The sequence below is a fragment of the Erpetoichthys calabaricus genome, chromosome 5 (genome assembly GCF_900747795.2).
Source record: "Erpetoichthys calabaricus chromosome 5, fErpCal1.3, whole genome shotgun sequence".
Lineage (NCBI taxonomy): Eukaryota > Metazoa > Chordata > Cladistia > Polypteriformes > Polypteridae > Erpetoichthys > Erpetoichthys calabaricus.
The window spans coordinates 240,444,017-240,470,281 of record NC_041398.2 but is presented as its reverse complement, the minus strand read 5'-3'; the positions used below and the strand labels follow the sequence as shown (position 1 = coordinate 240,470,281).

The window sequence follows — 26,265 nt, the reverse complement described above, 5'->3', positions numbered from 1 at the left end:
TTCCTTTTCCGGTGTCCTGTTGGTGGTGGCGTGCGCCACCACCATCTACCCAAAGCACCATGATGTTCCAACAATGATGGATGGATTAAAAGCCAGAAGTCTGTACGACCATCAGCATCAAGTGACTCCGTGAAAAACCCGAACTACAAAGAGGACGATTTCATTTATGTTAGGTATAATGCCCAGAGGGGACTGGGTGGTCTCGTGGCCTGGAACCCCTACAGATTTTATTTTTTTCTCCAGCCTTCTGGAGTTTTTTTTTGTTTTTTCTGTCCACCCTGGCCATCGGACCTTACTCCTTTCTATGTTAACTAATGTTGTCTTATTTTAATTTCTTATTTTGTCTTTTATTTTTCTTCTCTTCATTATGTAAAGCACTTTGAGCTACTTTTTGTATGAAAATGTGCTATATAAATAAATGTTGTTGTTGTTGTTTAGCCTGGACATCGGGATACACGCTACTCTTTATGAAGGATGCCCAGGGATCTTTAATGATCACAGAGAGTCAGGGCCTCGGTTTTATGTCTCATCCAAAGGATAGCACCATTTTTACAGCACATTGTCCCCGTCACTGCACTGGGACATTGGGATCCACATTCAGACCACAGGGTAAACGTCCCCTGCTGGCCTCACCAACACCTCTTTCAGCAGCAACCCAAGCTTTTTCCTACATGGCCTCCAATCCAAGTACTGATTGGGCCCAAACATGCATAGCTTCATGTGGTATTTCTGTTTCTGCAGTACCCTCAGTACCATCCAGCCATCCATGTTAAGGGGTCAAGCTCAGAGATGTGCAGGTGGATGAGTCCATGGTGTCCTGGATAATGGACTGTCAGGAAGACAACAGTTTGAGAGACTCGAGGACAATGTGTGTACCACTGGAGCACCACAATGAACAATCATGTCTCCTTTTCTCTTCACTTTATACACCTCCGACTATAAACGTAACTGTCATGTCATGGCAGGTCATGTCACTTGCAGAAATTTTCTGAAAATTCTGCACTTATGGAGTGTATTGACAAGGGGGATGAGACAGACGAGAGGAGTCAGGTGGAGAACTTTGAGACGTTTCTGCAACTCCAAATCAACAAAACCAAGGAGGTGGTGCATTGCCACAACTACTTGGGGTCACCATTAATGGTAAACTGGACTGATCTCATAATACAGAGGAACTATATAAGAAAGGGCAGAGAAGATTCCATTTCCTTAGGAGATGTAACTCATTTGATGTGGGTTATGACACCTTTCACATCTTCCACAACTCTGTGAAGGCCAGTGTGGTGTTCTGGGCTAAGAAACATCACATCAGAAGAGGTCCACCGAATCAATAAGCTAATTGAAAGGGCAGGCTCAGTTATGTGATGCATTCTGGACCCCCTGGAGGTAGTAGCAAAGGAGAAAATTAAAACAAAACTGAGTGCCATTATGAACAACTCTGCACATCCTCTCTCTGACACAACACAGAGAACTTTCAGCCAACAAATCATTCAGTAGAAGTTTGTCAAGAAACGCAACTGGGGTTCCTTTATGACAACAGCAATACTCCTGTTTAGTGCCTCATTGGGACTGTAACGGCCAAGTCTGACTGGGTTTTTCTTTTTAGTCATTATGGTGTGTGCATTCAGATCATAATGCGGTTCTGTAAAAATCCATATTTTCCACTGTAGACAAATAAAGTTCTATTTATATGTGGACATACCGAGATTTGATCTTCATTTAAACAATATCTATACATAAAGGTGATATAACATTTTGTAGTCCATTGTACAATTTAAATAAAAAAATTTTAATGGGGGAAAAAAATAATTGCACCTCTACACTAAACAATACCTCGAATTAGGTCCACCAGATCAGATGCAAATTAGAACATCAGAAGACTGGTTCTGTCAAAATCCTCTCCTATTTAACCCTCTCTTTCTTCTTAAAGTGTGTACTACAGTGCCATGATCAAGAGAGCTTTGTGAGGACTTCAGAAAGAAGGTTATAGATGCCTAGGAATCTGGGAAGGGGTTTAAAAAGATCTCCAAACAATTGGAAAGAAACCATTCCACTGTTTGGAAGACCAACTACAAGTAGAGAAGATTTGAAACAACTGCCAGCTTCTCCAGGCCAAATTGCCAGGCAAGTTCAGCCCAGGAGCAGAACACAAAATTCTATGAGACAAAAAAAAAAACAAAACAATTTCATCATAAGACCTCAAGTTAGCTTTTACCATTGTTGATGACAAAATGCATGAATCTGGCATTAGAAAATGGCTGTACAAATTAGATCTACATCGGGGGTGTGACAGGAGGAAACTCTCCAGGAATAACAACCAGGAAGGACTAAAGTTGGCTCATGAACACCTAGGCAAAGCCCAGGACTTCTGAAACAACAAAATATCCATGCATTACCTTACATGACTTGTGCTACCCGTCTAAGACAGATTAAATTCTAAATAATCAGCACAGACCTTGGTGTTCATGTTTGCACTGGAATGTATTTTGTAAGGCATTTAGTAATAAAATGCATTTCATTTGTCATTCCAACAGATAGAGCATCACAACCATTTATAGAAATAAAATGCATTACACATTAAAGTGGGGTTGCACGGTGGCCTAGTTGTAGTGCTGCTGTCTTGCAGTAATGAGACCAGGGTGCTCCATGCATGGAGTTTGTATGCTCTCCCTGTGCCTGTGTGGGTTTTCATCCATTGTCCAAAGACATGCAGGTTAACTGAATTGGCCATGCTGTGTGTGTGTGTGTATTCGTTCTGCAATGGACCGTCACCCTGTGCAGGGTTTTTTCCTGTCTTGTGCTGTAGACTCTATGCTCCACAGTGACTTTGGTCTGGATTAATTCATTTACACTTTTCCAGTTATCCTTTGTCCATTGTCTGTGTTATTTTGCCCATTGTAACCTTTTCTTTTTATTTGCCAGTTTCACATTTGGCTTTTTCTTTGAAACTCTGCCCTTCAAGGCCAGCATCCTTGATTCATCCTTTCTCTGTAGCAGATGACACTGATATTTGGCATGTATTTAAAGAAGAAGTCAACTGAGGACCTGCAAGGTGTTTCTTTCTCACACTACACACTGCACTCTGATGTCCTTCTCCTCTTATGCAGTTGCCCATCTGGGCCTTCCCCTTCTTTTTCTATCCTTGTTTCCTTCCCAGTTCACCCTTTTCTGTCAAGACAGTAACAGAGACCCATTTGTATGACATCTTCAGTTTCTTCGCAATCTGAGTTAGAAAATGACATGACATGACGCATTAATGTGTGCAGAAAATGAGAACAAAAAGGAGAACCTACAACTTCCACATGGGTAATGGGGAGGCATGACTAGCTTTAGCACTTATGAAGCCATACAACCTGCACTTCAGAACACATCATCCACCTGAAGCAAAGAATGTTTGGGCCCGGCTGGTATTTGGATGGTAGACCTTCTAGGAAAAGTTAGGGTTGCTGCTGGAAGAGGTGATAGTGAGGTCATCGGGGGGCTCTTACTTGGTAGTCTATGTGTAGATCACAATACACCAGTGCAGTGATGGGGACACTGCGCTGTAAATGTGGCGTCGTCCTTCGGATGAGATGTAATTCCGAAGTCCTGAATCTCTGTGTTCATTAAATGACCCCTGGACATCTTTTGAAAAGAGTAGGGTGTTTCCCAATGTCTTGGCTAAATTGCCCATCACGGCTTTGTCCATTCTAGCCCCGTACTCATCATCTGTCTCACCGCTTCACTCCCAAACAGCTAATGTGTAGTGAGTGTACTGGTGCAATAATGGCTGTCATCACATCATAGAGGTGGGTGCTACATATTGGTGGTGGTTGAAGTGGTTCCCCTCTGTCTACCTAAAGTACTTTAAGTAATGAGAAAAGCGGTATACAAATTAAAATAATTACATAATAATTAGGAGCTTAGCCCCACCTCTTAAAATGCTGGTAATACTAGCATCTTTAAATGAAAAAGCAATTTTTTGGCCTCACTTGAGTTTCTGCACATTGGATGAGTAGATTGTCCCAAGTGGAGTTTCCCAGAGTAGTCCATGCTTGTGGAGCAGGCAGATATTTGAGATAAAACTACGTTACTGTATTACCCCTTTTAAAAAAAAATCACTACAAAACATTTCTACCCCACTTATAATGTTACACATTGCAGAGCTGCTAGTTTAAATCACAACTCATATATTGGCTAGGAAGACCCAGTAATAAAGTAATAAATATTTGGATTCACGAACATTTTATTGTTATAGTGAGGTACCACTGCAGCTTATTAGGAGATCTTCATAGTTAACATGATGAAACTGTCAACATTGTAAGGTTAACACTGAAAGGTGTCACTGCATTCCTCTAACGCTGAACTATAACTATACGCCATATGGATTTATGACAATCTGCAGAAAACAGCAATAAAAACAATCGCGGGTCACGGAGAGCGCAGAGATGGAGACCACAAAGAGGAACTGGACGAAGCCCGAGCTCACTGTAGTCATTCCGTTTGTGTTGGTACGCCGCACGCTTTTCCTCGAGGCAGCCCGACACTTGGCTTTCACTGCGGGGCGAATCCACTGTTGCGGACGCCAAGAGGATCTTCCGTTTCACCTGCCTTGCTGTTTTTCTTGTACTAAAGTGACTTTATGGGTTTTGTTTGCTGTTGGAATTACGGTAATAAGTCAAAAATGATACAACAAAACATACAACACCTTCCCACCGCCGATCGGAAACCTTGGCCGGGTTTACGAACTTACCTGGCGCGGGGTTCAAGTGTCCCCTTCTGTGACGCCTGTTCCCGGAATCCCTGAGCTCCCGCAGCTCCTCCTCTTCTTCTTCCAGCCAAGCTTCAGCCATCAATTCTGGGGTGACTTTCAGTCAAAAATGAAGCCGCACACTGCAAATCCCAATTGACAACCTGCGCGCACGGCTAAAAAAAAAAAAGTCAGTAACGTCCTCATAAAGACGCAGCCGGGCGGAGCCCTTCGAGAGGCAGCCACACGAACTCCGAGCGACAGGTCGAGTCGAGGAACGCCGAAAGGTGCCGAATACGAAAGCTTCGCGCTCGTAGTAACAAACCCCCTCGTCTCCTGGTAAGTGTCACTGAGAACTGTGGGCGGGCACATGGAGGGGGCGCGGAAAGGAGAGGAAGAGGTGGGTTTAGATTTACCTTTGTGGCGATTTCCTAAAAAAAAAAATTAAAAAAAATTATATATTCCTGCGTCAACAGGAAACCCGGGCAGCGGGCAGGCGCGAGACAAAAGAGGAAAAGGGGGTGGAGCCTCGAGGCGCTTTATGAGCGAGCGCCCAAACCTGGGCACATTCAAACGGTGCGCGCGCACGGGTTCGCGGGATCACACGGGACGGTGTGCTGCTACTCCCATAGATCAGAGGGGAGTGTCAGACTGAGATCCTGGAGACCAACATTACCGCTCCAATCAACTTCTTTATTAGAAGCCACATTTTTATTGTTTATGTTACACGTAATTAATTGGATGCTTTGTTATCCCTCACATTCTGACACTGCAGCTTTACAAAAATATCGACTATCTTTTTTTCTGTGATTACCGTGCAGTCATTTTGTGGACAAGAGCAGATTCATATTTCTCACACCTTTTTTTTTTGTTCTTTATCTCACCTTATACAATTTCTTGTATTAGGAATTTGTTAGTTTTCACATACCCCTTGGGGGCAGAGCGCAGGGTCAGCCGTTGTACAGCGCCCCTGGAGCAATTACAGGTTAAGGGTCTTGCTCAAGGGCCCAGCAGAGTAGGATCTCTTTTGGCAGTGACGGAGATTCTAGATACCAGCACTGATCCTTAGCCTCAGAGCCACCACTCTTACACCTTACATTATAACCAGGGCCGGATTTATATGAAAAGAGGCCCTAGGCTATTCCACTTATGAGGCCCTTTCACCTTCCATTTTTAAGTTTGTAAATTACATGAGAGATAATAAAATTTTGCTAACAATTTGAATGTAGGCCCCTCTTGATCTTGAGGCCCTAGGCTGAAGCCTAGTTAGCCTATAGGAAAATCCGGCCCTGATTATAACGCATTTTGAAATGATCTAGCCAGATTACAATTACACCTGAAACTGAAATGCGTCTCTAGAGTCCCCATCATCTACAGACAGAGATATGATGTTACTTTCCCCATGCAACAACAACAACATTTATTTATATTGCACATTTTCATACAAAAAGTAGCTCAAAGTGCTTTACATAATAAAGAAAAGAAAAATAAAAGACAAAATTAAAATAAGACAACATTAGTTAACATAGAAAAGGAGTAAGGTCCGATGGCCAGGGTGGACAGAAAAAACAAAAAAAAAAACTCCAGAAAGCTGGAGAAAAAAATAAAATCTGCAGGGGTTCCAGGTCACGAGACCACCCAGTCCCCTCTGGGCATTCTACCTAACATAAATGAAATAGTCCTCTTTGTAGTTAGGGTTCTCACGGAGTCACTTGATGCTGATGGTCATACAGACTTCTGGCTTTTAATCCATCCATCATTTTTGGAACATCATGGTGCTTTGAGAAGATGGTGGTGGCGCAAGGAAACAGAAGAGAGAGTAGGGGTTAGTACAGATTTTCAATGAATAGTTATTATAATGAATTGGATATACAGAATATCAGGATTTAAATTACAGTGAAGTTATGAGAAGGCCATGTTAAAGTAATGTGTTTTCAGCAGTTTTTTAAAGTGCTCCACTGTATTAGCCTGGCGAATTCCTACTGGCAGGCTATTCCAGATTTTAGGTGCATAACAGCAGAATGCAGACTTCAAATCAACTAACATGTACAGAAAGAAAACACTTTTGCATTTATCCTTGTATTAACTGGGGCTGGTATCCATTTCTGACCACCTCTGCTCAAGGAGGAGTGATCCACTCACAATTTGGTCTCAAGTGTATTAACACATGGTTTTTAATGTGATCCAGTGCTCTCTGATTGTGATCAGATCACTAAAATTGCTTGTAAGAGAGCGCAGATTGGTTTCCGTAAAGGGTACATCTTGCCTTTGGCAGAGACAAAGTGAAACCAACAATGTTTAAGGAATGTGAAGCCTGGGTTATTAACTGTCAAAGGTTGAAAAAACCAGATCCTTAGCCTCAGAGCCACCACTCCGCCCTATAAACACCTTCAGTGGTTGGGGGGGCTTCAGAGACTTAAATCCCCAATCTACTGTATTGTGCCTTGCCCCCCCCCCCCCCCATCCTTTTGTCAATTTCTTTTTGTAGTTTTATGTATTTTTCCAAAGAATATAACCCCATACGCCACTTTCTATATGTGCACAAATGGGCTCAAAATCATAAAGGGGGTACCCCTTTCCCTTCTGGTTTTTGATGTTGAATATGTATTGCAACAAAATCAACACCCACAAAGGAAGCTGAGACCACAATACCACCAAATTCTAGAAACACACCCTTCCAAATATTTTCTTAAGACTGCTCCAAGCCCATATGGAATTCTAGGCAGGTGGGGTCCCCCTTGTTACCTTTAGTTACCAGAATGGTGCCCTCTGGTGTTCACAGTGTGGCTAGGCAGTTAGGATTATGGAGTGCATACCATTTGAATGCATAAACGGTACCACTCAGTTTCCAAAGTACATATTCGGGATTATTAGGCTTCAAGGACTGAGGAGAAGGTGGGGTACCCCTTAAGTTACTAAACACATCATCCCTTGTTGTCCATAGTGAGGCCCAGAAGTTAGGAGTCTGGAATGCAAGCTGCATGAGTTACATAAATGCCGCCTCTCTGTGTCCATGGCACACACTCAGTATTACTAGACTTTGAGGACTGAGGTGTTGTCCCATCCCTTAGCGTTTGAAGCATGTGCCCCTTGTGTTACCAAAATGGCATCCCTCAATGTCCATACCTTGGCCAGGTAAATAGGATTCTGGAGCACACCATCTCTGTGTCCAAAGTGCACATTCAGTACTACTAGACCTTGTGGACTGAGTGGAGGGTGTGGGGTTCCCTTGATGTCCAGAGCACACACCCTTTGAGTTACCAAAATGGCAATGCCCCTCAGTACCCCTTTCATTAACGGCACCCCTCAGGTAACAGCATCCTAAATGGCCATCTGTGTCGCCTAATGGATTGACTGGCTCTGAATAACAGGCATTGTTTGATGGATGGCATGGTTTACACATGGGATGCCCTAGTTTGTGTCTATATTCACCCTGAGATGGACTGGCACCCTGTCCAAGGATTGTTCCTGCCTTGCACAAAATGCTTGCTGGGATGGGCTCCAGCTTCTCTGCCACCCTGCTCTCCGTGCCACATTTAGGCATAAGCTAAAGAAGCTACAGTTTAAGGGCCCCATAATCCACATGGGACTCACAAAATATAACTTTTTTTTTTTAGCTTTTAAAGTATTATTTGTCTTCATTTGAAAATTATTTTTGTTGTTACTTTAAATAACTTGCTGTTTTTAACAAGGGGCCTCCAAGCTTTATATAGCTTATGGCCTCACCAAGTTTAAATCCGGCATTGCCTTCTCAGGATACATTTGATAAGATAGAACTTTATTTGACGATAGGTGGAAGTTGTGCTTTTTACAGAAGCTCAATAAATATAGAGTACACAGTATATTGTGACTGGCAAGACAGACTACAAATAGTTGCCAAAGATTGTTGGGCACCAACTGGACAACTCTGTCTAATGTAAAAAGAAAAGAATAACAAGTGTGTGGCTGCATAACAGCAAACAAATATGTCCGGCAATGGCCCAAAGCTGAAAGTCTGCTTTTATGGCGACTCACCAGAAGGGACGGGGGCTGCTCTGGGATGTGCAGCACAAGCGCAAAAGCGAGTGACTCAGACATTTTGGACAATGCTGACCTCACTTTTATATTGAGGTAAATTGACATAAATATACTTTAACGTGTCTCTGGTATCATCTTCTGGTTTGTTTTCAGAATAAACGCATCAAAACCATTTTGGTGGGATATAGTCCAAACTCCAGATTGTGTGTTGATATATTATCCATCCATTTTCCAACCCACTGAATGCGAACACAGGGTCACGGGGGTCTGCTGGAGCCAATCCCAGCCAACACAGGGCACAAGGCAGGGAACCAATCCCGGGCAGGATGCCAACCCACCGCAGGACACACCCGCACATCAAGCACACACTAGGGCCAATTTAGAATCGCTAATCAACCTAACCTGCATGTCTTTGGTTTGTGGGAGCAAACCCACGCAGACACAGGGAGAACAGGCAAATTCCACGCGGGCAGGACCCGGGAAGCGAACCCAGGTCTCCTTACTGTGAGGCAGCAGCGCTACCACTGCGCCACCATGCCACCCTGTTGATATATTATATTGATATTCAAAAGTGTAAAAATGTCAATGATGTGTATCTCAAAAACCTGATGTGCTAGCTAAATCCCGATTTCATATATAAAATCAGTGTAAAAAACTTAATAAAGAACTACTCTGAAGTTCTCAGTGGCAAACAAAAAATATTTTTTGTAGACCAGTGTTATTTATTACCACCACAATACCAATTAATAATCTTTAAAATTCACAGATGTAATCCTTATTATAAGGGGCTGCTGGCCTTCATAAGGTAAGATGGGTGTTGCCAATAAACTGAACAAGGACCTCCAAAATATTATTTACTAATATGATTTACTGTATGTTGTCATTTAGATTTGTGATTGGTTGAAAGGCTGGGTAAATGATCCCAAAGGGTCATCATCAGATGTACAGCTGTCTTTAAACTAAACTGCCAAACACTGGATTTTGTTTTATTTGTAAGACTAAAGTCCTTTTATTGCTTTCTTCTCAGTTAACCACAGATCATGTGTTAATGGCTGGGTGGAGCTGACAAGGTGAGACGTGTCGGAGTGAAGGTGAGCAGCCAGTGCTGATTACCATGGATGGAGCTCAAAGTCAAGCCATCAAGCTTTTATCACATGCAATACAGCCCCATCCATTTATTCATCCATTGTGACAGATGAACCAGCGTCCCAGCTGGTATGGACACCACTCCCATCCTTGGCCAGGAGGCCTTGATAATGGAAGGCCAGGGAAGGAACGATAATATGTTCTTTCCATGCCAGGATGTGGAGGTGAAAGTATGTTACAGCACCTACATTGGGAATGGCGTCCTAACAACCAATTAACAGCATCCAGGATGGACTTGGAAACCTAGAAAGGCAGCAATGTGGTTGAATGCCTGCTGTGGGCAGACTGCCAACCCCGTACACTGGGTGGCAGCATCCCATCTGACAAGCTCTAGTACGGATACCCGTAAGGCAGTTGTGGTCAGGTGGGCCTACCGTGTCGAGTTCTGTCAGAGTTTCCACATGAAGCTCTTGGATACTGATGTTACAAGGACCATGGGGGTCTTACCTGACCCAGAAGTGCTTCACAGAGCAATAGATTAAGCTTGGCTGGAGGAGAGAGGGGAGGTGAAGAGGAAGAAAAGGAAGAGAAAGAATTGTGCTGTGTTGTGAAAGAAAGAAGCCTGTATGAAGGTATTCTTTAAATTAAATGCATTTTAGTTAAACTGAGACTGTTGTGGTGCAGTTGTGTCATGTTGAGGCACACTGGCACCCCCTACAGGCCACACCACCATCCCTTCTTCAACCTCTCAAGCTCAGGGTATTTGTCCTATCAGCTTGGGTTCAAACAATTAAAGCAAGGACAGTCAACCATCCATCTACCCATCCATTTATCCATCAATTTTTTAACTGATTATCCAATTTAGAGTTGCCAGTGCCTTTCCCTGCAGAGGTGAATGCATGTGGGGAGGCATCTATACTGTAGATGGGGCAACAGTCCATCGCAGTGGCACATTTACAGTACATACCCACTAGTTTTTGATCTTTTGCTAAAGTGTTATACTTTGAGATCCGGAGTTTGTTTTGGCTGTTTGATTGTCTTGATCTTTTGGTAAAGAATGACTGGGTCCTTTTCAGGACAAAAAGCTCATTTTCCATCCAGACACTTTATCTACTGACCTAGGCAGCACTCTTTACGTCAGTGATTCTTAACCTTTTTTGACCCCTTTAAGAATCTGATGAAAGCTATGGACCTCTTTCCCCAGAAATATTCACATAAACACAACTTTGCATGCCATGAATATAATGGACTTTATTTATCGAGATTTGATTGTTTCATACATACTGGTGCTGGTCATAAAATTAGAATATCATGACAAAGTTGATTTATTTCAGTAATTCCATTCAAAAAGTGAAACTTGTATATTAGATTCATTCATTACACACAGACTGATGTATTTCAAATGTTTATTTCTTTTAATGTTGATGATTATAACTGACAACTAATGAAAGTCCCAAATTCAGTATCTCGGAAAATTAGAATATTGTGAAAAGGTTCAATATTGAAGACACGTGGTGCCACACTCTAATCAGCTAATTAACTCAAAACACCTGCAAAAGCCTTTAAATGGTCTCTCAGTCGAGTTCTGTAGGCTACACAATCATGGGGAAGACTGCTGACTTGACAGTTGTCCAAAAGATGACCATTGACACCTTGCACAAGGAGGGCAAGACACAAAAGGTCATTGCTAAAGAGGCTGGCTGTTCACAGAGCTCTGTGTCCAAGCACATTAATAGAGAGACGAAGGGAAGGACAAGATGTGGTAGAAAAAAGTGTACAAGCAATAGGGACAACCACACCCTGGAGAGGATTGTGAAACAAAACCCATTCAAAAATGTGGGGGAGATTCACAAAGAGTGGACTGCAGCTGGAGTCAGTGCTTCAAGAACCACCACGCACAGACGTATGCAAGACATGGGTTTCAGCTGTCGCATTCCTTGTGTCAAGTCACTCTTGAACAAGAGACAGCGTCAGAAGCATCTCACCTGGGCTAAAGACAAAAAGGACTGGACTTGTTTACTTGTTATTGTTAAACTGACGATGTATAAATTAAAATAAAATTAATAATAGTTATTGAAAGAATATGCGTTATAATGAATACAGTTTTTAATATCATGTACACATTTATATTTCCATGCTACAAGAAATTCAGAAGGTTGTTTAAATTAAATACTACTTCCGATTGAGTAATTTTTCTCAAATTTCATATTGGTTTGCTTTTTACCATTATAAATATCTATACATAATTTGAATCATCTATCTGTAATTATCACCATAGTTTACTTGAAAATTTGCCAAATTCGTGGTTGCCGGAAGTGGCCCAAAAATTGATAGGATTCCTTATTTTTGATATAAAGCGGTGTAGAAAATCTCATTGACCGAGGGCAAAGCGTTTTCGAGTTATCATGTTTACACACAGGCAGACATCATTTCAAAAATGGTATTTTCAGACTAGGAAAGGTCTAAAACATCAAGATTCATCAAACTCACAAGGTCAGATTTTTTCACGATTCCTACTGTATACTTTCTCTATACTACGTATACGAGAAATTAAAAATAAGCAGCAAACAGAAAAAAGTTTGGGGATACTGAAAATAATCAGCAAATTAAAGGAAACACGTCTTTACAGATGCAGAGATCATAACTGAACTGACTAACCGGCTGTATACTGGTCTTAAATATGGTGGGACAAAGGAAGAGGTGGAGTCAGGATGGCCGGAACAGGAACTGATGTGGGAGGAAGGTGGATTTTGGGAAATAAAGTCATCAGGGTTTACCAGAAGTGACGATAACAGTGGATGGACCGGTGGTGATGTCATTGAGAGGCAGGGTCTTTGGCTGAATTGCAGAGGAACAAGAGGAGAGATCAGGTGAGAGTGCCAACCGCTGGTCTGGCTGATGAATAACACTATTTGAATCTGTAAACTGTCCCCCAGGCGCACATGTGTGACAACCCTTTTATAACGCTTCTCAGAAAGATGCGATGTTTTAATGTGGAAAGCTAAATTTTGTTACCTACTGTACCTTCAAATTATTCTCCCACAGTATACTGTAGATTTTACAAATTACTGCAGATGTGGACAGATTCGTTGTCCCTAAGAGCTCATTGGAAAAGTGCTGTATGCATCCTGAAAAGTGACAAAAACCAATTGTCCCCTGTATGCCTTGTAAAGAAAACACAAACAACCAAGTTTAAGAGTTCCCGTACACTGTAGAAATGGCGTTTGTAAATACTGTTCAGACATGAAAGTTCAAGTACAGACAATGATACATTGGTAGGCGGACATTTTATGGAGTGTGGACAGAAATGCAAGGGGAATGCTGGGAAAGGAGTCGCTGAGGAACATGGGATGTAATGACGTCATCATTGGGGGACCAGAGGGAAGGAAGGAACCTGGAAGTGTCTCGGCCATATTCACGGTGGCGTTTTCTCGTCTTTACTGTCTAAAGAAAAAGAGAGTGTGGTTTGTACACTGACGTCGTCCCCTGACATGCGATTTCGTACTGCTTGTCTGGTCCTTAAGCTGCTCCCTAACCGCTCGTACGTGACAGCCCTGCATGCCTTTGATATGTCATTAAGCAAGCTCTGCAGATCTCAAATTTACAGCCAACACTTCAGATGTAGACTCCTAATGATAAATTCGGAGTTTGCAGAATTAAAGTAGCTTCTTCACACAGGAATTCTGGGCAATTTCTCACTTTGAGCATACACATAAACCACAGAATTCCAGAGTCAGGCAAAGCACATAATCCCTGGACAATGCCAGGGATTAAGACTACTAGTTCTATTGTTCTAAATTACAATACAATACAATTACAAATTATTTTTGTATAGCCCAAAATCACACAAGAAGTGCCGCAATGGGCTTTAACAGACCCTGCCTTTTGACAGCCCCCCAGCCTTGACTCTATAAGAAGACAAGGACAAACTCCCAAAAAAAAACCTTAGTAGGAAGAAACCTTGGGAAAGGCAGTTCAAAGAGAGACCCCTATCCAGGTAGGATGGGCATGCAGAGGTTGTCAAAAAAAGAGGGTCAATAAAATACAATACACAGAACAAAACACAAGTAATCCTTAATACAATATAATAGTGTTTTCCTCTAGGGGGCGCTAGCTCCCTGGTTGGAATGAGTTTTTTTTTAATTGCTGCGTTTTAAGTAACCAAAACTATATGGATATAATATTAAAAGGCGATACCCCTCCAATAGTGATACGGCAGTAAGAAATCACATAAGAGAAAATAACTTAGCTTTCTTTAATGACAATTTACGCGGCATAACAGACAAAGACGCCATAGCAAGACTATTATCGAAGTGGGATCTCGATGTATACAGTCTGCCATTTTCGTCACTGCGCTGGAAGGATTTTCAGGATAGGATGACGTTATCTCCCATCTGTCCATTGGCTTCAAAGGTGTGCCGGGCAATGTTCCAAGGCTTTATACTCTTTCTCCATGTGTAGGCCCTTACTTAGGTAAATCATGCCATTCCAAACAAGGCAAAGAGAGGCATGCGGACTCTAACTCACAGAAATAGTGCACGTTGCCCACTTATCTTTGTCTGTCTTGTCCTATGCTTGGCCTATCAGTTCTAAATGCTGAGCCCCTTTGTACTAAATCTGGCTCAGCTGTGCATGTCGAAAGAAAAGAAAAACATATTTAAAATATTTGCACAGAGCACAGTGACATTAAACTTATGTTCTGACTACAAATAGTAAAATAAAAATATTACAAGTACGGAGCAGAAGTCAGCAGTAGATGATATCACATAATATGATTTGAATTTGTTCAGAGTCCTGGAGACCTTGGCCATCAAGCTACCTCCCCCTATTGGCCATTCCACAAATACGACTGCGCTTGGCCAGCCAATCTGATGAAAGGACCCCTCTACCCGATGATTCCTGCAAATTCTCTCTTGACTATAATATGATGCCACTCTGCAGATGAGTCACCAATCAAAAACAGCACTCGCTAGAGCCCCCCCTTTCAGCTTTGATGAGTGAAAGTGATAGTTTTAAATTCATTGTTACATTTAGAGGAATATTATAAGAAAGAAAGAAAGAAAGAAAGAAAGAAAGAAAGAAAGAAAGAAAGAAAGAAAGAAAGAAAGAAAGAAAGAAGTTTCACTCTCTTTTTCTTTATTTGTGGTCACATTTTGCAGTGGGGCAGCATGGTGGTGCAGTGGTAATTCTACTGCCTTGCAGTAAGGAGACCAAGGTTTGCATCCTGCATGGACTTTGCATGTTCTCACCTTTCTACAGGTGCTCAGGTTTTCTCCCACAGTGCAAAGACATGCAAGTTAAGTGGATTGGTGATACAAAATTGCCCCCAGTGTGTGTTTGGGGAGTGTGTGTGCATTCACCCTGTGATGAACTGGTGCCCAATTCTGGGTTTCTTCCTGCCTTTTGCCCAATGCAGACTGGGATAGGCTCCGGCAACCCCCTGCGACCCTGTTCTAGATAAAGTGCCAGACAACACACCTTTTCTTTTGCTCCCCACTACACAGCACAGTACAAAGAACCAGATGTACAACAAGCACAGTCCTTCTTTCTTCCTCTTTCTTTTTCTCTGTCTTTGTTTCTGTTTCCACTCCTCCTCCCTCAAGCTTTGCCCACCTCCTTCCGACTCCGTGGGGTCGGTCAAGTCTTCCTACACTGGCCAACCCGGAGGTGCTTCTGCTCTTCAGCCCAAATGGTCTGTAAGCACTTTCAGGTTAGGCAGAAACCCTATGCCATATGGCTCCTCCATTTTTACAGCACCCCCTGGTGGCACCCACGGTACTGAACAGGGCTGAGACTTCAGGTCCCATAGTGCCCTGTGGGAATCCAGGGCACTGCTGCAATCTAGGGGAGCTGCCATCTAGCGTTCTGAGAGAAGCAGTGCACTAAAGAGGCTGCCTTCTCCCATCCTTCCACTTCATGGGCGTCCCGCCCGGGTTGGGCTGCCAGCCATCTCTTAAACCGGTTAGACAATTACTGACATTTTATTCCACTTTTATTTATTTATTTTGTCTGAAACATTCCTCCATATCAATTCAGTTGTCCTACAATTGCTTAGACTCTGAAACCAGTGCAGGATATATTTCAAGGTAGGAAAGCTCTTATCTTGTGCTCCACTTTCTTAAACACTCTCAGTGTTTAACTCATGGACATCGCCAAGACTTAAGACAAGTTCTATTGTTCTAAATTCTCTCCAACTAGAAGCTGTGTAATAATGTGATGTCAAAATGCTTTCTTACAATAAATGAAGGTGGTGCAAAGCATCCCCTAAGCAATCAGCTCTATCTGTAGCACCTGACGTTATTTCTTCTAGCCACGCTAAATAATAGTAAAGAAAATAAGTTACTCAAACACCCCTGAGCATGCTGGGATGCGACTTGCTTCACTAACTGGGGCAGCACACCTGTGTGGATGCCTCTGCTTTCAGTTGACTTAATGCCACAGATCTCCATTTGTCAGGCCAGTTTCTGTACGTCTGTGTTCCCTCTGGGGATTTATTGTTGGGCTGGTGACCTTTTTTATTTTGCAAAGTTATGTAAAAAAAAGAAGTAAAAAAGTGGGCCTGCACCTTTGTTTGCCTAAAAATACATTACTCATTTTTTGCTGATGCGGCACAATGCATACTTGCAGTGATAAATGGCACCTGTGCTCACAAGTGGAGTAATGCTCATCCAGCTTGAAGGCCACACGAAATGTCTGAACTTCGAAGGAGAACTTTTAAACTTCAGAGTCATTTGTCACACTCGGCTAGCGGCTGGCCTTGATGTACCAACTTGCAATAACAGCTGCTTTACTTTAACTGCCCCGTCTTACTATTTATGGCTGTGGAGCTTACATATCTTCACTTTGAGTAGGTTGCCAAGGCAAAAATGACAAAAATGTAGGCAGGAGATTAAATGCTGTCAATCCGTTTTGAGGTGGAGGACAGTGTTTGCCAGATAGTGACTGCTGGCATGGGTTGATAGTGTGGTACAGTGGCACAGGGGTTAGTGCTGCTGCTTCACACATGCCAAGGGGGTAGTCTGGAAGTAGTGGTAGTAATCTGTGGACCTTCAAAAGTTAAAATAATGTGATCTTGGAGAAATTTTGTGCATTGGATTGGTAAGCTTATGTCACCAGCATGGAGCTCCCTGGGATTGTGTTCTTTAATGAAATGCAGGACGTACTTGAACCTGTATAAATATACCCTCTCAAGTAACCAGGACGGAAATAATCAGATGAGAGAAACATGCCCCAAACCTTTTCCTGTGTTTTATATATATATATATACTGTAGTCCTTTTTACTTCTCTTCTCTGCCGCCTTCACTCCTCTCTCGCAAGCTCCATCCTCTTCCACCCTTTTATGGTGCTCCAGGTGCACCCTGATGAACCTCCCGCAGCGCTTCCCGGTGTTGGCGGAAGTGCTGCATGGGAACCCGGAAGCACTCCAGGTGCAGTCAGTTCCTCTTCCAGCTGCCATCCAGGGCTCCAGGATCGTCCAGGAGCCCCATGGCGGTGGCCATGGACCCCAACAGGGTTGAGGTTCCAAGCTCTCCATCGGTGACCCTAATGTAATCCAGGGGGGCTGCCCTATTGTGCCCCTGGGGAAGATATTGCCCCTGTCCCAGTCCTTCCCTTCTCCAGGCGTCCCAGTGGGGCAAAGTCCCTGCCACATAGAATGGTTGAAATAGTTTACTGTCGCCCAATGAGCCCAGAATTAGGGCGAAACACGTGTCGCGTACTCTTTGCATTATTTGACAGTAAACTATTTCAACCATTCTATGATCTGCTTCTCACAACTGAGGGCACTGTGGCGGATGTTAGCTGACTTGCTGACCAACCACAAGCGTTACCTGGTAGGTAACCAGCCATACAATCAGATTGTGATTCAGACTACGAATACCGTGAATGTAATTACCCCAATCTACATGCTGTCAAATAAACGAACCACACGCCATGGCGCAACGTTAGGGGCTTCGCCGCTGACGTCCGAGGTTCGATTCCTGAGAGGGAGTGCAGTGAGTGTGTACGCCTGATGAGCCCAGAATTAGGGCGAAACACGTGTTGCATACTCTTTGCATTATTTGACAGTAAACTATTTCAACCATTCTATGATCTGCTTCTTGCAACTGAAAGAGGGCACCGTGGCGGATGTTAGCCAACTTGCTGACCAACCACAAGCGTTATCTGGTAGGTAACCACCCATACAATCAGATTGTGATTCAGAGTACGAATGCCGTGAATATATATATATATATATATATATATATATATATATATATTGTCACACACATGCACATGGGAGGCAGCTAAAGGGCTTGAGTGAGGGCAGTTCCGAGGCATACCGGGATGTGGCAGAGTGCACTGACTCTTTTTCTCCCTTTCCTGTAGACCATTCACGGGAGATTCCACCTGGCTCTCTTGACATCACTTCCAGGACCGAGCCTATGGAAGGAGACCTTGCCAGCTCCGGCCCCTGTGATGTCATGTCCGGGCTTGAACCAATGGTTGAAGACCTTCATGAGCCCGACCCCTTTGATCTCACTTCCTGTCTTCTCCTTTAAAAGCCTGCACCTTTTCCCTGTTCCCTCAGTTCTGTTTTGTACTCGGTTTTGTGCACAGCAGTGCTGTATTTATTTACGCAACTTTGCAGCCAGGAAACCAATTATACGGGTGGCTGCCCCAAACCTTTTCATGACTCTGTGTCGAGTTTCTGACAATATGTATACACTATATATTAAATATAAAGATAGATATACTGTATACGTTATGGCCAAAGTGGGAAGTGTCCGGCCAAATTGCTGTAAATTGACCAGCCAATGTCCAATCTTTTTCTTGATTTCGGGATTTGGCCTGCCAGTTTGTGAAATAGCATGGGGCGATCGGCCAAAGTCAGAAGAAAAAAGGCACGAGCAGTGATTTGTTGCGCACTTAGTAGTGCAATTGCATCAAGTGTAGCCTTGGCCGCCGGTCGGTGATTGGGAAGACGCAACAGTTCATAGTGATTTTTCTTCTGTGCCTACAGATTCCAGTGTGAGCAGTTTCTCGTGCAGAATGGAAAACTCACTTCTGAATCTGCATCTGAAAGTTTTTAAGCATCTTCGCACCTTGAGTAGACAGTCTTAACATCAGCACATCGGATTTTGGCCAGGCAGTTCTTGCCACTTTGTAAAATGGTCGTCCAAAGTAACATATACACTGGTCATTTCTAGTAATTCAGACTTTGGCTGCACCTCTCGGCCAAAATGCAAAATGGCTGGCCAATTCGGGAACTGGTTGAACTTTGGGTTTTGGCTGTAACATATATATACATCCCTCCTCAGTCTGCTGAACCTGCAGAAAAAGATTTGGATTGGTGAGCTCGTAGGCCTGAATGGCCTCTTCTAGTCACAATTGATCTAATGTATTGATATGACATGCTGTCTGAAGAGAAAAGAGACCATTTTTCAGGTTTTAACGATACTGTACTCTTTCCATAATGTTCATCCTACAGGGGTATCCCTCCTCAGCCTGCTAACCCTGCATGAAAGGAATTGGCTTGGCAAACGTGTTGGCCTGAATGGGCTGTTCTCATCATAAATGTTGTAATGCATCAACATAATGTGCTGTCATAAAAGAAAAGAAACAGTTGTAAGAGGAGAACAGGCATCCTGGGTAAGACAGGAAAGAAGCCATTACCCAGATGGGAGGCCAGTACAAAGATGCAGACGGATTGGCCGGCAGAACAAATATATAGCTTTTTACCCAGCTATTGTAAGTTAATGGAGGGATCAGCAGAAGCCAAGAGTCAGGAGTGGTTCCATCCTGCATATGGCAGGTGGCAGTTGTCCTTATATGGGAGCTCAGTGTCAGGACACCAGAAGGGGTGCTTGGGAGATGGAGTGCAGAAGTGCAGCCCTGTTGGGGGTCCCTGGGGATCAAGAAAGTGCATCGTCAGGGGAGAACCTCCCTACTTTCCTTATGGTCCAGAAGTGCTCACTGGTGTGGCATCGGAAGCATTCCTTGGTCCAGTATAAAAAGGAGCCCCCTGCCTTACATATCTGAGTCAGAGTTGAGAGGGAGTGGTCAACACTCAACTGGAGGAGAGAAGGAGGAAGATTTGTTAGGTTATTTATTGTGTAATTGTGGCACTTTGCTGGAAGGAGGTCTATGAAAGTGCATTCTGGAGAAAAAGATCCTTTATTTTATTCTATTAATGTGCGGTGTATTGCTGGGTCTGCGGTTTGGGGCTCACTGGTGCCCCCTTGTGGTCACACCATTTTTAAGGATACTTTACTCTCATTTTCACTCAATTGGGGTCTCCCTCCTTAGCCTGCTAACTCTGCAGAAATAGATTTGGATTGGTGAGCTTCTTGGCCTGAACGGCCTTCTCTAGTCACAGTTGTTCTAATGTATCGATATGGCATGCTGTCTGAGAAGAAAAGAAACTGTTTTGCAGTTAATTTACTCATTCCATAATGTTCATCCTAATGGGGCGTCCCTCCTTAGCCTGTTACCCCTGTAGGAAAAGAACTGGTTTGGCAAACTTGTTGGCCTAAATGGCCAATTGTTCTAATGCATCATTTGGATGTGCTGTCTCGGAAGAATAGAGAGTAGAGCAGGGGTCTCCAACACGTCGCTTGCAAGCTACTGGTAGCTTGCCACCCCTTTCCAAGTAGCTCACCAAAAGGTTAATGAATTTTGCATAAATTTGAAAACTTGATTAGTCAAATTAGGGGTGGGCGATCTTTCCAAAAAAATCTTATCACAATTCACAATCTGAATTGCAATCTATCTTTTCAATGTGGCAAACACTTAACGGAATATCCGGACTCTACATATTTTATTATATATATATTATATTTTAAATATCAAACTAAGTTGAATTCAATTGTTCTCTTATTCTCGCTAGCTAAGCGGAGTTAAGGTACATGCCGCGAAGCTGGCGAGTGAGTGAGGAAGGCCCCGCCCCCCTCGGCCCGCTGCGTGTTTCTTGGATATGCACAAATAAATCGGTACTGAAGGTGAACTATGATACATAGCGAAATGAGAGCAAGTCACAAAATCAACCGGAATGTTCAAGCAAATTCTAGAAAAACACCCGATCTAAATCCGTGAAGTAGTTCTCTCGTTTAAAGCAGACAGACACACAGACAAGCAGAGATTGGATTTTCTAAATTATACTGTAAATTAGTAAACCTTCAAAATAATGTGCAGTTAAAGTCTCAACGGCATTTCTGGAGCTTAGTAGAGCCAGATAACTATAAGAATCTTCACCAAGCAGCTCTGAAAATGTCTGCTTTGTTTGGGTCTCCATACCTCTGTGAGTCTGACATGAATGTCATGAAATCAAAGTTCAGAACAAGACTGACAGACAAACATTTAAATGACTCCATAAGAGTGAACCTGAGGGGCTCCACTCCACCATACACCTCAGTGCCAGTCATCTGACTAACTAAACAACATGTCACACACGCGACTGGACCTGTGAATAAAGTGACACAGTGACACGTGACAAAATGACAAATGAAGAAGTCAGATCTGTGGATTTGGAATTGCATTGTTTTGCAACAGTCATTATTTAACTCAATAGAAAATGCATACAGACATACAAAATGCACTTGCAGGTAAACTAAATATTTTCTGTGATGTTTTAATGCAAAATGTGAGTTGTGGACACCAACATCTTGTAAATGTTCAGGCAAAACAAGCTTTTTCAGTTTTTTTGGGTTGAAATAAGCTATGAGAATAAACGTTAGAAAACAGGACGAGCTCTTGGCCATTTTCATTTTGTAAAAGTAGCTCTCAGGGGAAAAAAAGGTTGGAGACCCCTAGAGTAGAGGATCAGAAAATAAGTCAAAAACACATAACCAGGAAATCAAACTGCACTTTCAGGGGAACCAAAAACACTAAATGAAAACTGAAATCAAAAAGGCAATAGCAAAAAGTGAATCAGGGGTTTAGTAAACTCTAAATAGTCTTTGGAAATGTATCCGCAAAACTCGGTGTCACACACATGTGCATAGGGGGCAGTCAGTGGGCTTAACTGAATGTTGTATGCAGAGACATCGGTTGACTGGGTGCACTAATGATCTTTCTCCTTCCACTACAAGGACTTTGTTAAATGGTGCGACTCAAACCACCTACAACTGAACACCAGCAAAACCAAGGAGCTGGTGGTGGATTTTAGGAGGCCCAGGCCCCTCCTGGACCCCGTGATCATCAGAGGTGACTGTGTGCAGAGGGTGCAGACCTATAAATACCTGGGAGTATGGATGATAAATTGGACTGGACTGCCAATACTGATGCTCTGTGTAAGAGAGGACAGAGCCGACTATACTTCCTTAGAAGGCTGGCGTTCTTCAACATCTGTAATAAGATGCTGCAGATGTTCTATCAGACGGTTGTGGCGAGCGCCCTCTTCTATGCGATGGTGTGCTGGGGAGGCAGCATAAAGAAGAGGGACGCCTCACACCTGGACAAACTGGTGAGGAAGGCAGGCTCTATTGTAGGCATGGAGCTGGACAGTTTGACATCCGTGGCAGAGCGACGGGCACTGAGCAGGCTCCTGTCAATCATGGAGAATCCACTGCATCCACTGAACAGGGTCATCTCCAGACAGAGGAGCAGCTTCAGCGACAGACTGCTGTCACCGTCCTGCTCCACTGACAGACTGAGGAGATCGTTCCTTCCCCACACTGTGCGACTCTTCAGTTCCACTCGGGGGGGTAAATGTTAACATTATACATATCTATCTATCTATCTATCTATCTATCTATCTATCTATCTATCTATCTATCTATCTATCTATCTATCTATCTATCTATCTATCTATCTGTCTGTCTGTCTGTCTGTCTGTCTGTCTGTCTGTCTATCTATCTATCTATCTATCTATCTATCTATCTATCTATCTATCTATCTATCTATCTATCTATCTATCTATCTATCTATCTATCTATCTATCTATCTATCTATCTATCGATCCCCAGAAGGGAAGCCATTATAACTCTGCATCCGGATCCTCCACAGATTCCACTTTCGACAATAATCTCAACCCTCTTCTGACATCACTTCCGTCAAGCTCAGAAGACACACCTCTTCATCCCTCCTACCTATAAAACCCCAACTACTTCAGTTCTCAATCAGTCTCAGTTGTCTACTCTGTTTTTTTTGCTAAAACCATTTATCCTTATTTCAAGTGTACGGGGTGGTGTGGTAAAGTGAGGTCCGTGGCTGATTGTCATCTTTTTAAATAAATAATCGCCGCAATGTGGTGAGTGCAGTTCCCGGGAGCGATGCTGGGGTGGATGGCCCTACACTTAGTCCGTGACCCTACTTGGCACTGGGAGCTGCTAATTGACACAGCTGTGCCATGTCCCCATTTTAAAAAGGGGAAGCGTGAATGCGAGGAGGTGAATGAGGATTGAGAAAGGAAAGAAGAAGAGTCAGGAAAAGAGAATGGAGGTTAAAAGACAGGAAAAGAAGCAGGCAGGCAAGAGAGAATGAACGGACGCAGGTGGACGGGAGTGAAGCCCTTAGAGGAGCAAGTGGCCATCGCTCAGGACGGGGCTGTGGGTCGCTCCTGTTGAACATTTGGGGAGCAGGAGTGACCATCATGCTTAGGGGTACCATTGGCAGAGGTGGAATTATAGAGGGCCTGCGCCGGGTGGAGCCTGGATTGGCAGCGGTTTGGGGTTGCCCATGGATGCCATGGGATTGGCGGTGGGGACACGGGCTGGATGAGAAGGGAGTCTGCACCTGCTGGTCGATGTCTTTCCAGGCTGGGAAGTCCGGACTGAATAAGCCAGAGAGACGTCAAGTTTAAAGAAAGCCACCAGGGCTTGTTGCATTTTAAAATGAGTTTCCTGCACTGTGTTGTTTTAACCTCGTTTTTAATTGATTTTTCTATTAATTTATTTTAACCTCTACCGAACACTTCATTTTATAAATTATTTATGTATTGCATTAAAGAATTTTGAGCACTGCACTTTCTTTTTGAACGCCTTTTTGTTGATTGGTTTTGAATAAAAGCATTGAACTTTTCTTGCACCTTCCCCTTGCTTCATGTAGTGGCCTCGTTTGTGCAGCACAACTCAAAATTTGGAAGTCTTTTATACTGTAATGCCATTTCGTCTTTGTGGATGTCACCATCGTGAGGGCCCGTTGCTGGGACGCGAGTGAACACCTATTATCATGGGATGAGTCTGACTCACCAGGTTCATTATCGGATGGGTCTCCTTTTGCAAGCTTAACACACTGTAATGAGAGTAGGGAGCAGGTTGAGGAGACCCTGGAGAGGTGGAGATCTGTTCTAGAGAGGAGAGGAATGAAGATCAGTAGGACCACCATGACAGAATACATGTGTGTGAATGAGAGGGAGGTCAGTGGAATGGTGAGGATGCAATGAATGGTGAAGGCGGATGAGTTTAAATACTTGGGATCAACAGTACAGAGTAATGAGGAGTGTGGAAGAGAAATGAAAAAGAGAGTGCAGGCAGGGTGGTGTGGGTGGAGAAGAGTGTCAGGAGTGATTTGTGACAGACAGGTATCAGCAAGAGTGAAAGGGAAGATCTACAGGACGGTAGTGAGACCAGCTATGTTATATGGGCTGGAGATGGTGGCACGGGAGACAGAGCTGGAGGTGGCAGAGTTAAAGATGCTAAGATTTGCATTGGGTGTGACGAGGATGGACAGGATTAGAAATGAGGACATTAGAGGGTCAGCTCAAGTTGGACAATTGGAAGACAAAGTCAGAGAGGCGAGATTGCGTTGGTTTGGACATGTGCAGAGGAGAGATGCTGGGTATACTGGGTGAAGGATGCTAAGGATAGAGCAGCCAGGGAAGAGGAGAAAAGGAAGGCCTAAGAGAAGGTTTATGGATGTGGCGAGAGAGGACATGCAGGTGATGGGTGTAACAGAACAAGATGACAAGGACAGAAAGATATGGAAGAAGATGATCTACTGTGGCGTCTTCTAACGGGAGCAGCTGAAAGAAGAAGAAAAACACACAGAGTGAGGCACACACACTCACATCACATTCCAAGTTTTGATTTTTTGGAACTTTAATATTTTTGATCAGTGGTGAGATGAATCCACAGATACAGAACCCACGGGTACAGAGGGCCAACCGTACAAAGAAAAAATAAACCACAAGATCACAACATTTAGAGCCTGAGTGTGTAAAAGAATCAGAACAATTACCGTTTGGAGTGTTTTTCTACACGTTGTCACGCACGAGTGCATGGGGAGCAGCTTAGGGACCCGACGGATGCCGCGACAAGTCGTGCCAGGGGACAATGGCGGGGTACTAACCTCTCTTTTCTTGTTTCTTCAGAAAAAACGAAGCACCGCGCCATAAACATTCCCGGAAGACTTTTGATACCACCCACTTCCGGGTTCCTTTTTTACCTCTGGTTCCTCAATAATGACATAACTTACCCATCAACCATCACGGCTTTCCCCATCATTTCATCACTTCCTGTCCTCCATTATAAATTGTCCGACCTGCCTTTGTTTTTCCCGTCTGTTGTACTTGGATAGAAAACACTGACGAAACCTAATTTTGCTTTACAGTACAACGTGTTAACCTTTTAAATGTTATTTTTGAACCCCTTTTTTTGGACTTGGTCTATATTTTCACTTTATTTTTTGTAAATACCAGAGAGGAAGGACAACATGCATCCTGGCTGGGATAAAGGAAGGGTTCATGTCCGGCCAGGAGGTCATAATGGAAGAAGCAGGCGAATGGAGCAGATCACACACCCACACGCCAAATGGCAGTGTTGCCCGGAACTAAACCCGATCAGGACACCTACAGGGGGGCATGGGAGTTGGAGTCTGGAAATGCAGGTCTGTTGGGGTCTTTGGGGACCACCAGAGAGAACTGTTTGAGGAGGGGGACTTTGCTTGTTTCCACACAACCTGGATATGCTGTGGATGACCTGGACAGGAGACTGGAAGCAGTTCCTGGGTCTGGTTTAAAAGGAAGCCCTCTGCCTCGCTTGAACTGAGTCAGAGTCGGGAGGCAGTGGGCTACACTCTTGGAGGTGGAAGGAGGAATCGTGATTGGTCTATTTGTGGATTTTGACGTGTCTTTGGAAGGGTGATCATTGGAGAGGTGCTGTCTTTGAATAAATATCTGTCATTTGAAACGGGAACTGTGTGATGTACTACTGTGTCTGGCGTTTGGGACTCTCTGTTGCCCTCTTGTGGTTACATTCTATAATTATTGCACCATTTTTATTTTCTCGTATACGAAGTATAGGGAAAGTATTGGAATTGTCCAACAATTCGGTTTTGAGATTTTGATGAATCTTGACGTTTTAGACCTCCCTGAATCCGAAAATACAATTTTTTTACTTTCTCTTATACGAAGTGTAAGGAAAGTATTGTGATTGTCCAAGGATTCGATGTCAAGATTTTGATAAATCTTGACGTTTTAGACCTCCCTGACTTTCTCATATGCAACGTATACGGAAAG

At 43.4% G+C, this 26,265-nt stretch overlaps 1 protein-coding gene across 3 annotated transcripts in view; it reads right to left on the bottom strand.

Annotated features, from left to right (window-relative positions):
* Window positions 1–5,486, bottom strand: part of sh3d19 (SH3 domain containing 19) — a 195,980-nt gene extending 190,494 nt beyond the window's left edge. For 2 of the 3 annotated variants that reach the window (XM_028802703.2, XM_028802702.2), the window contains exon 1: window positions 4,730–5,486. In XM_028802703.2, the coding sequence (XP_028658536.1) occupies window positions 4,730–4,829 (100 nt within the window). In that variant the 5' untranslated portion in view covers window positions 4,830–5,486. The remainder of the gene's footprint in view (window positions 1–4,729) is intronic. The other variant, XM_028802701.2, reaches the window with a different exon arrangement.
* Between the last annotated feature and the right edge of the window lie 20,779 nt (window positions 5,487–26,265).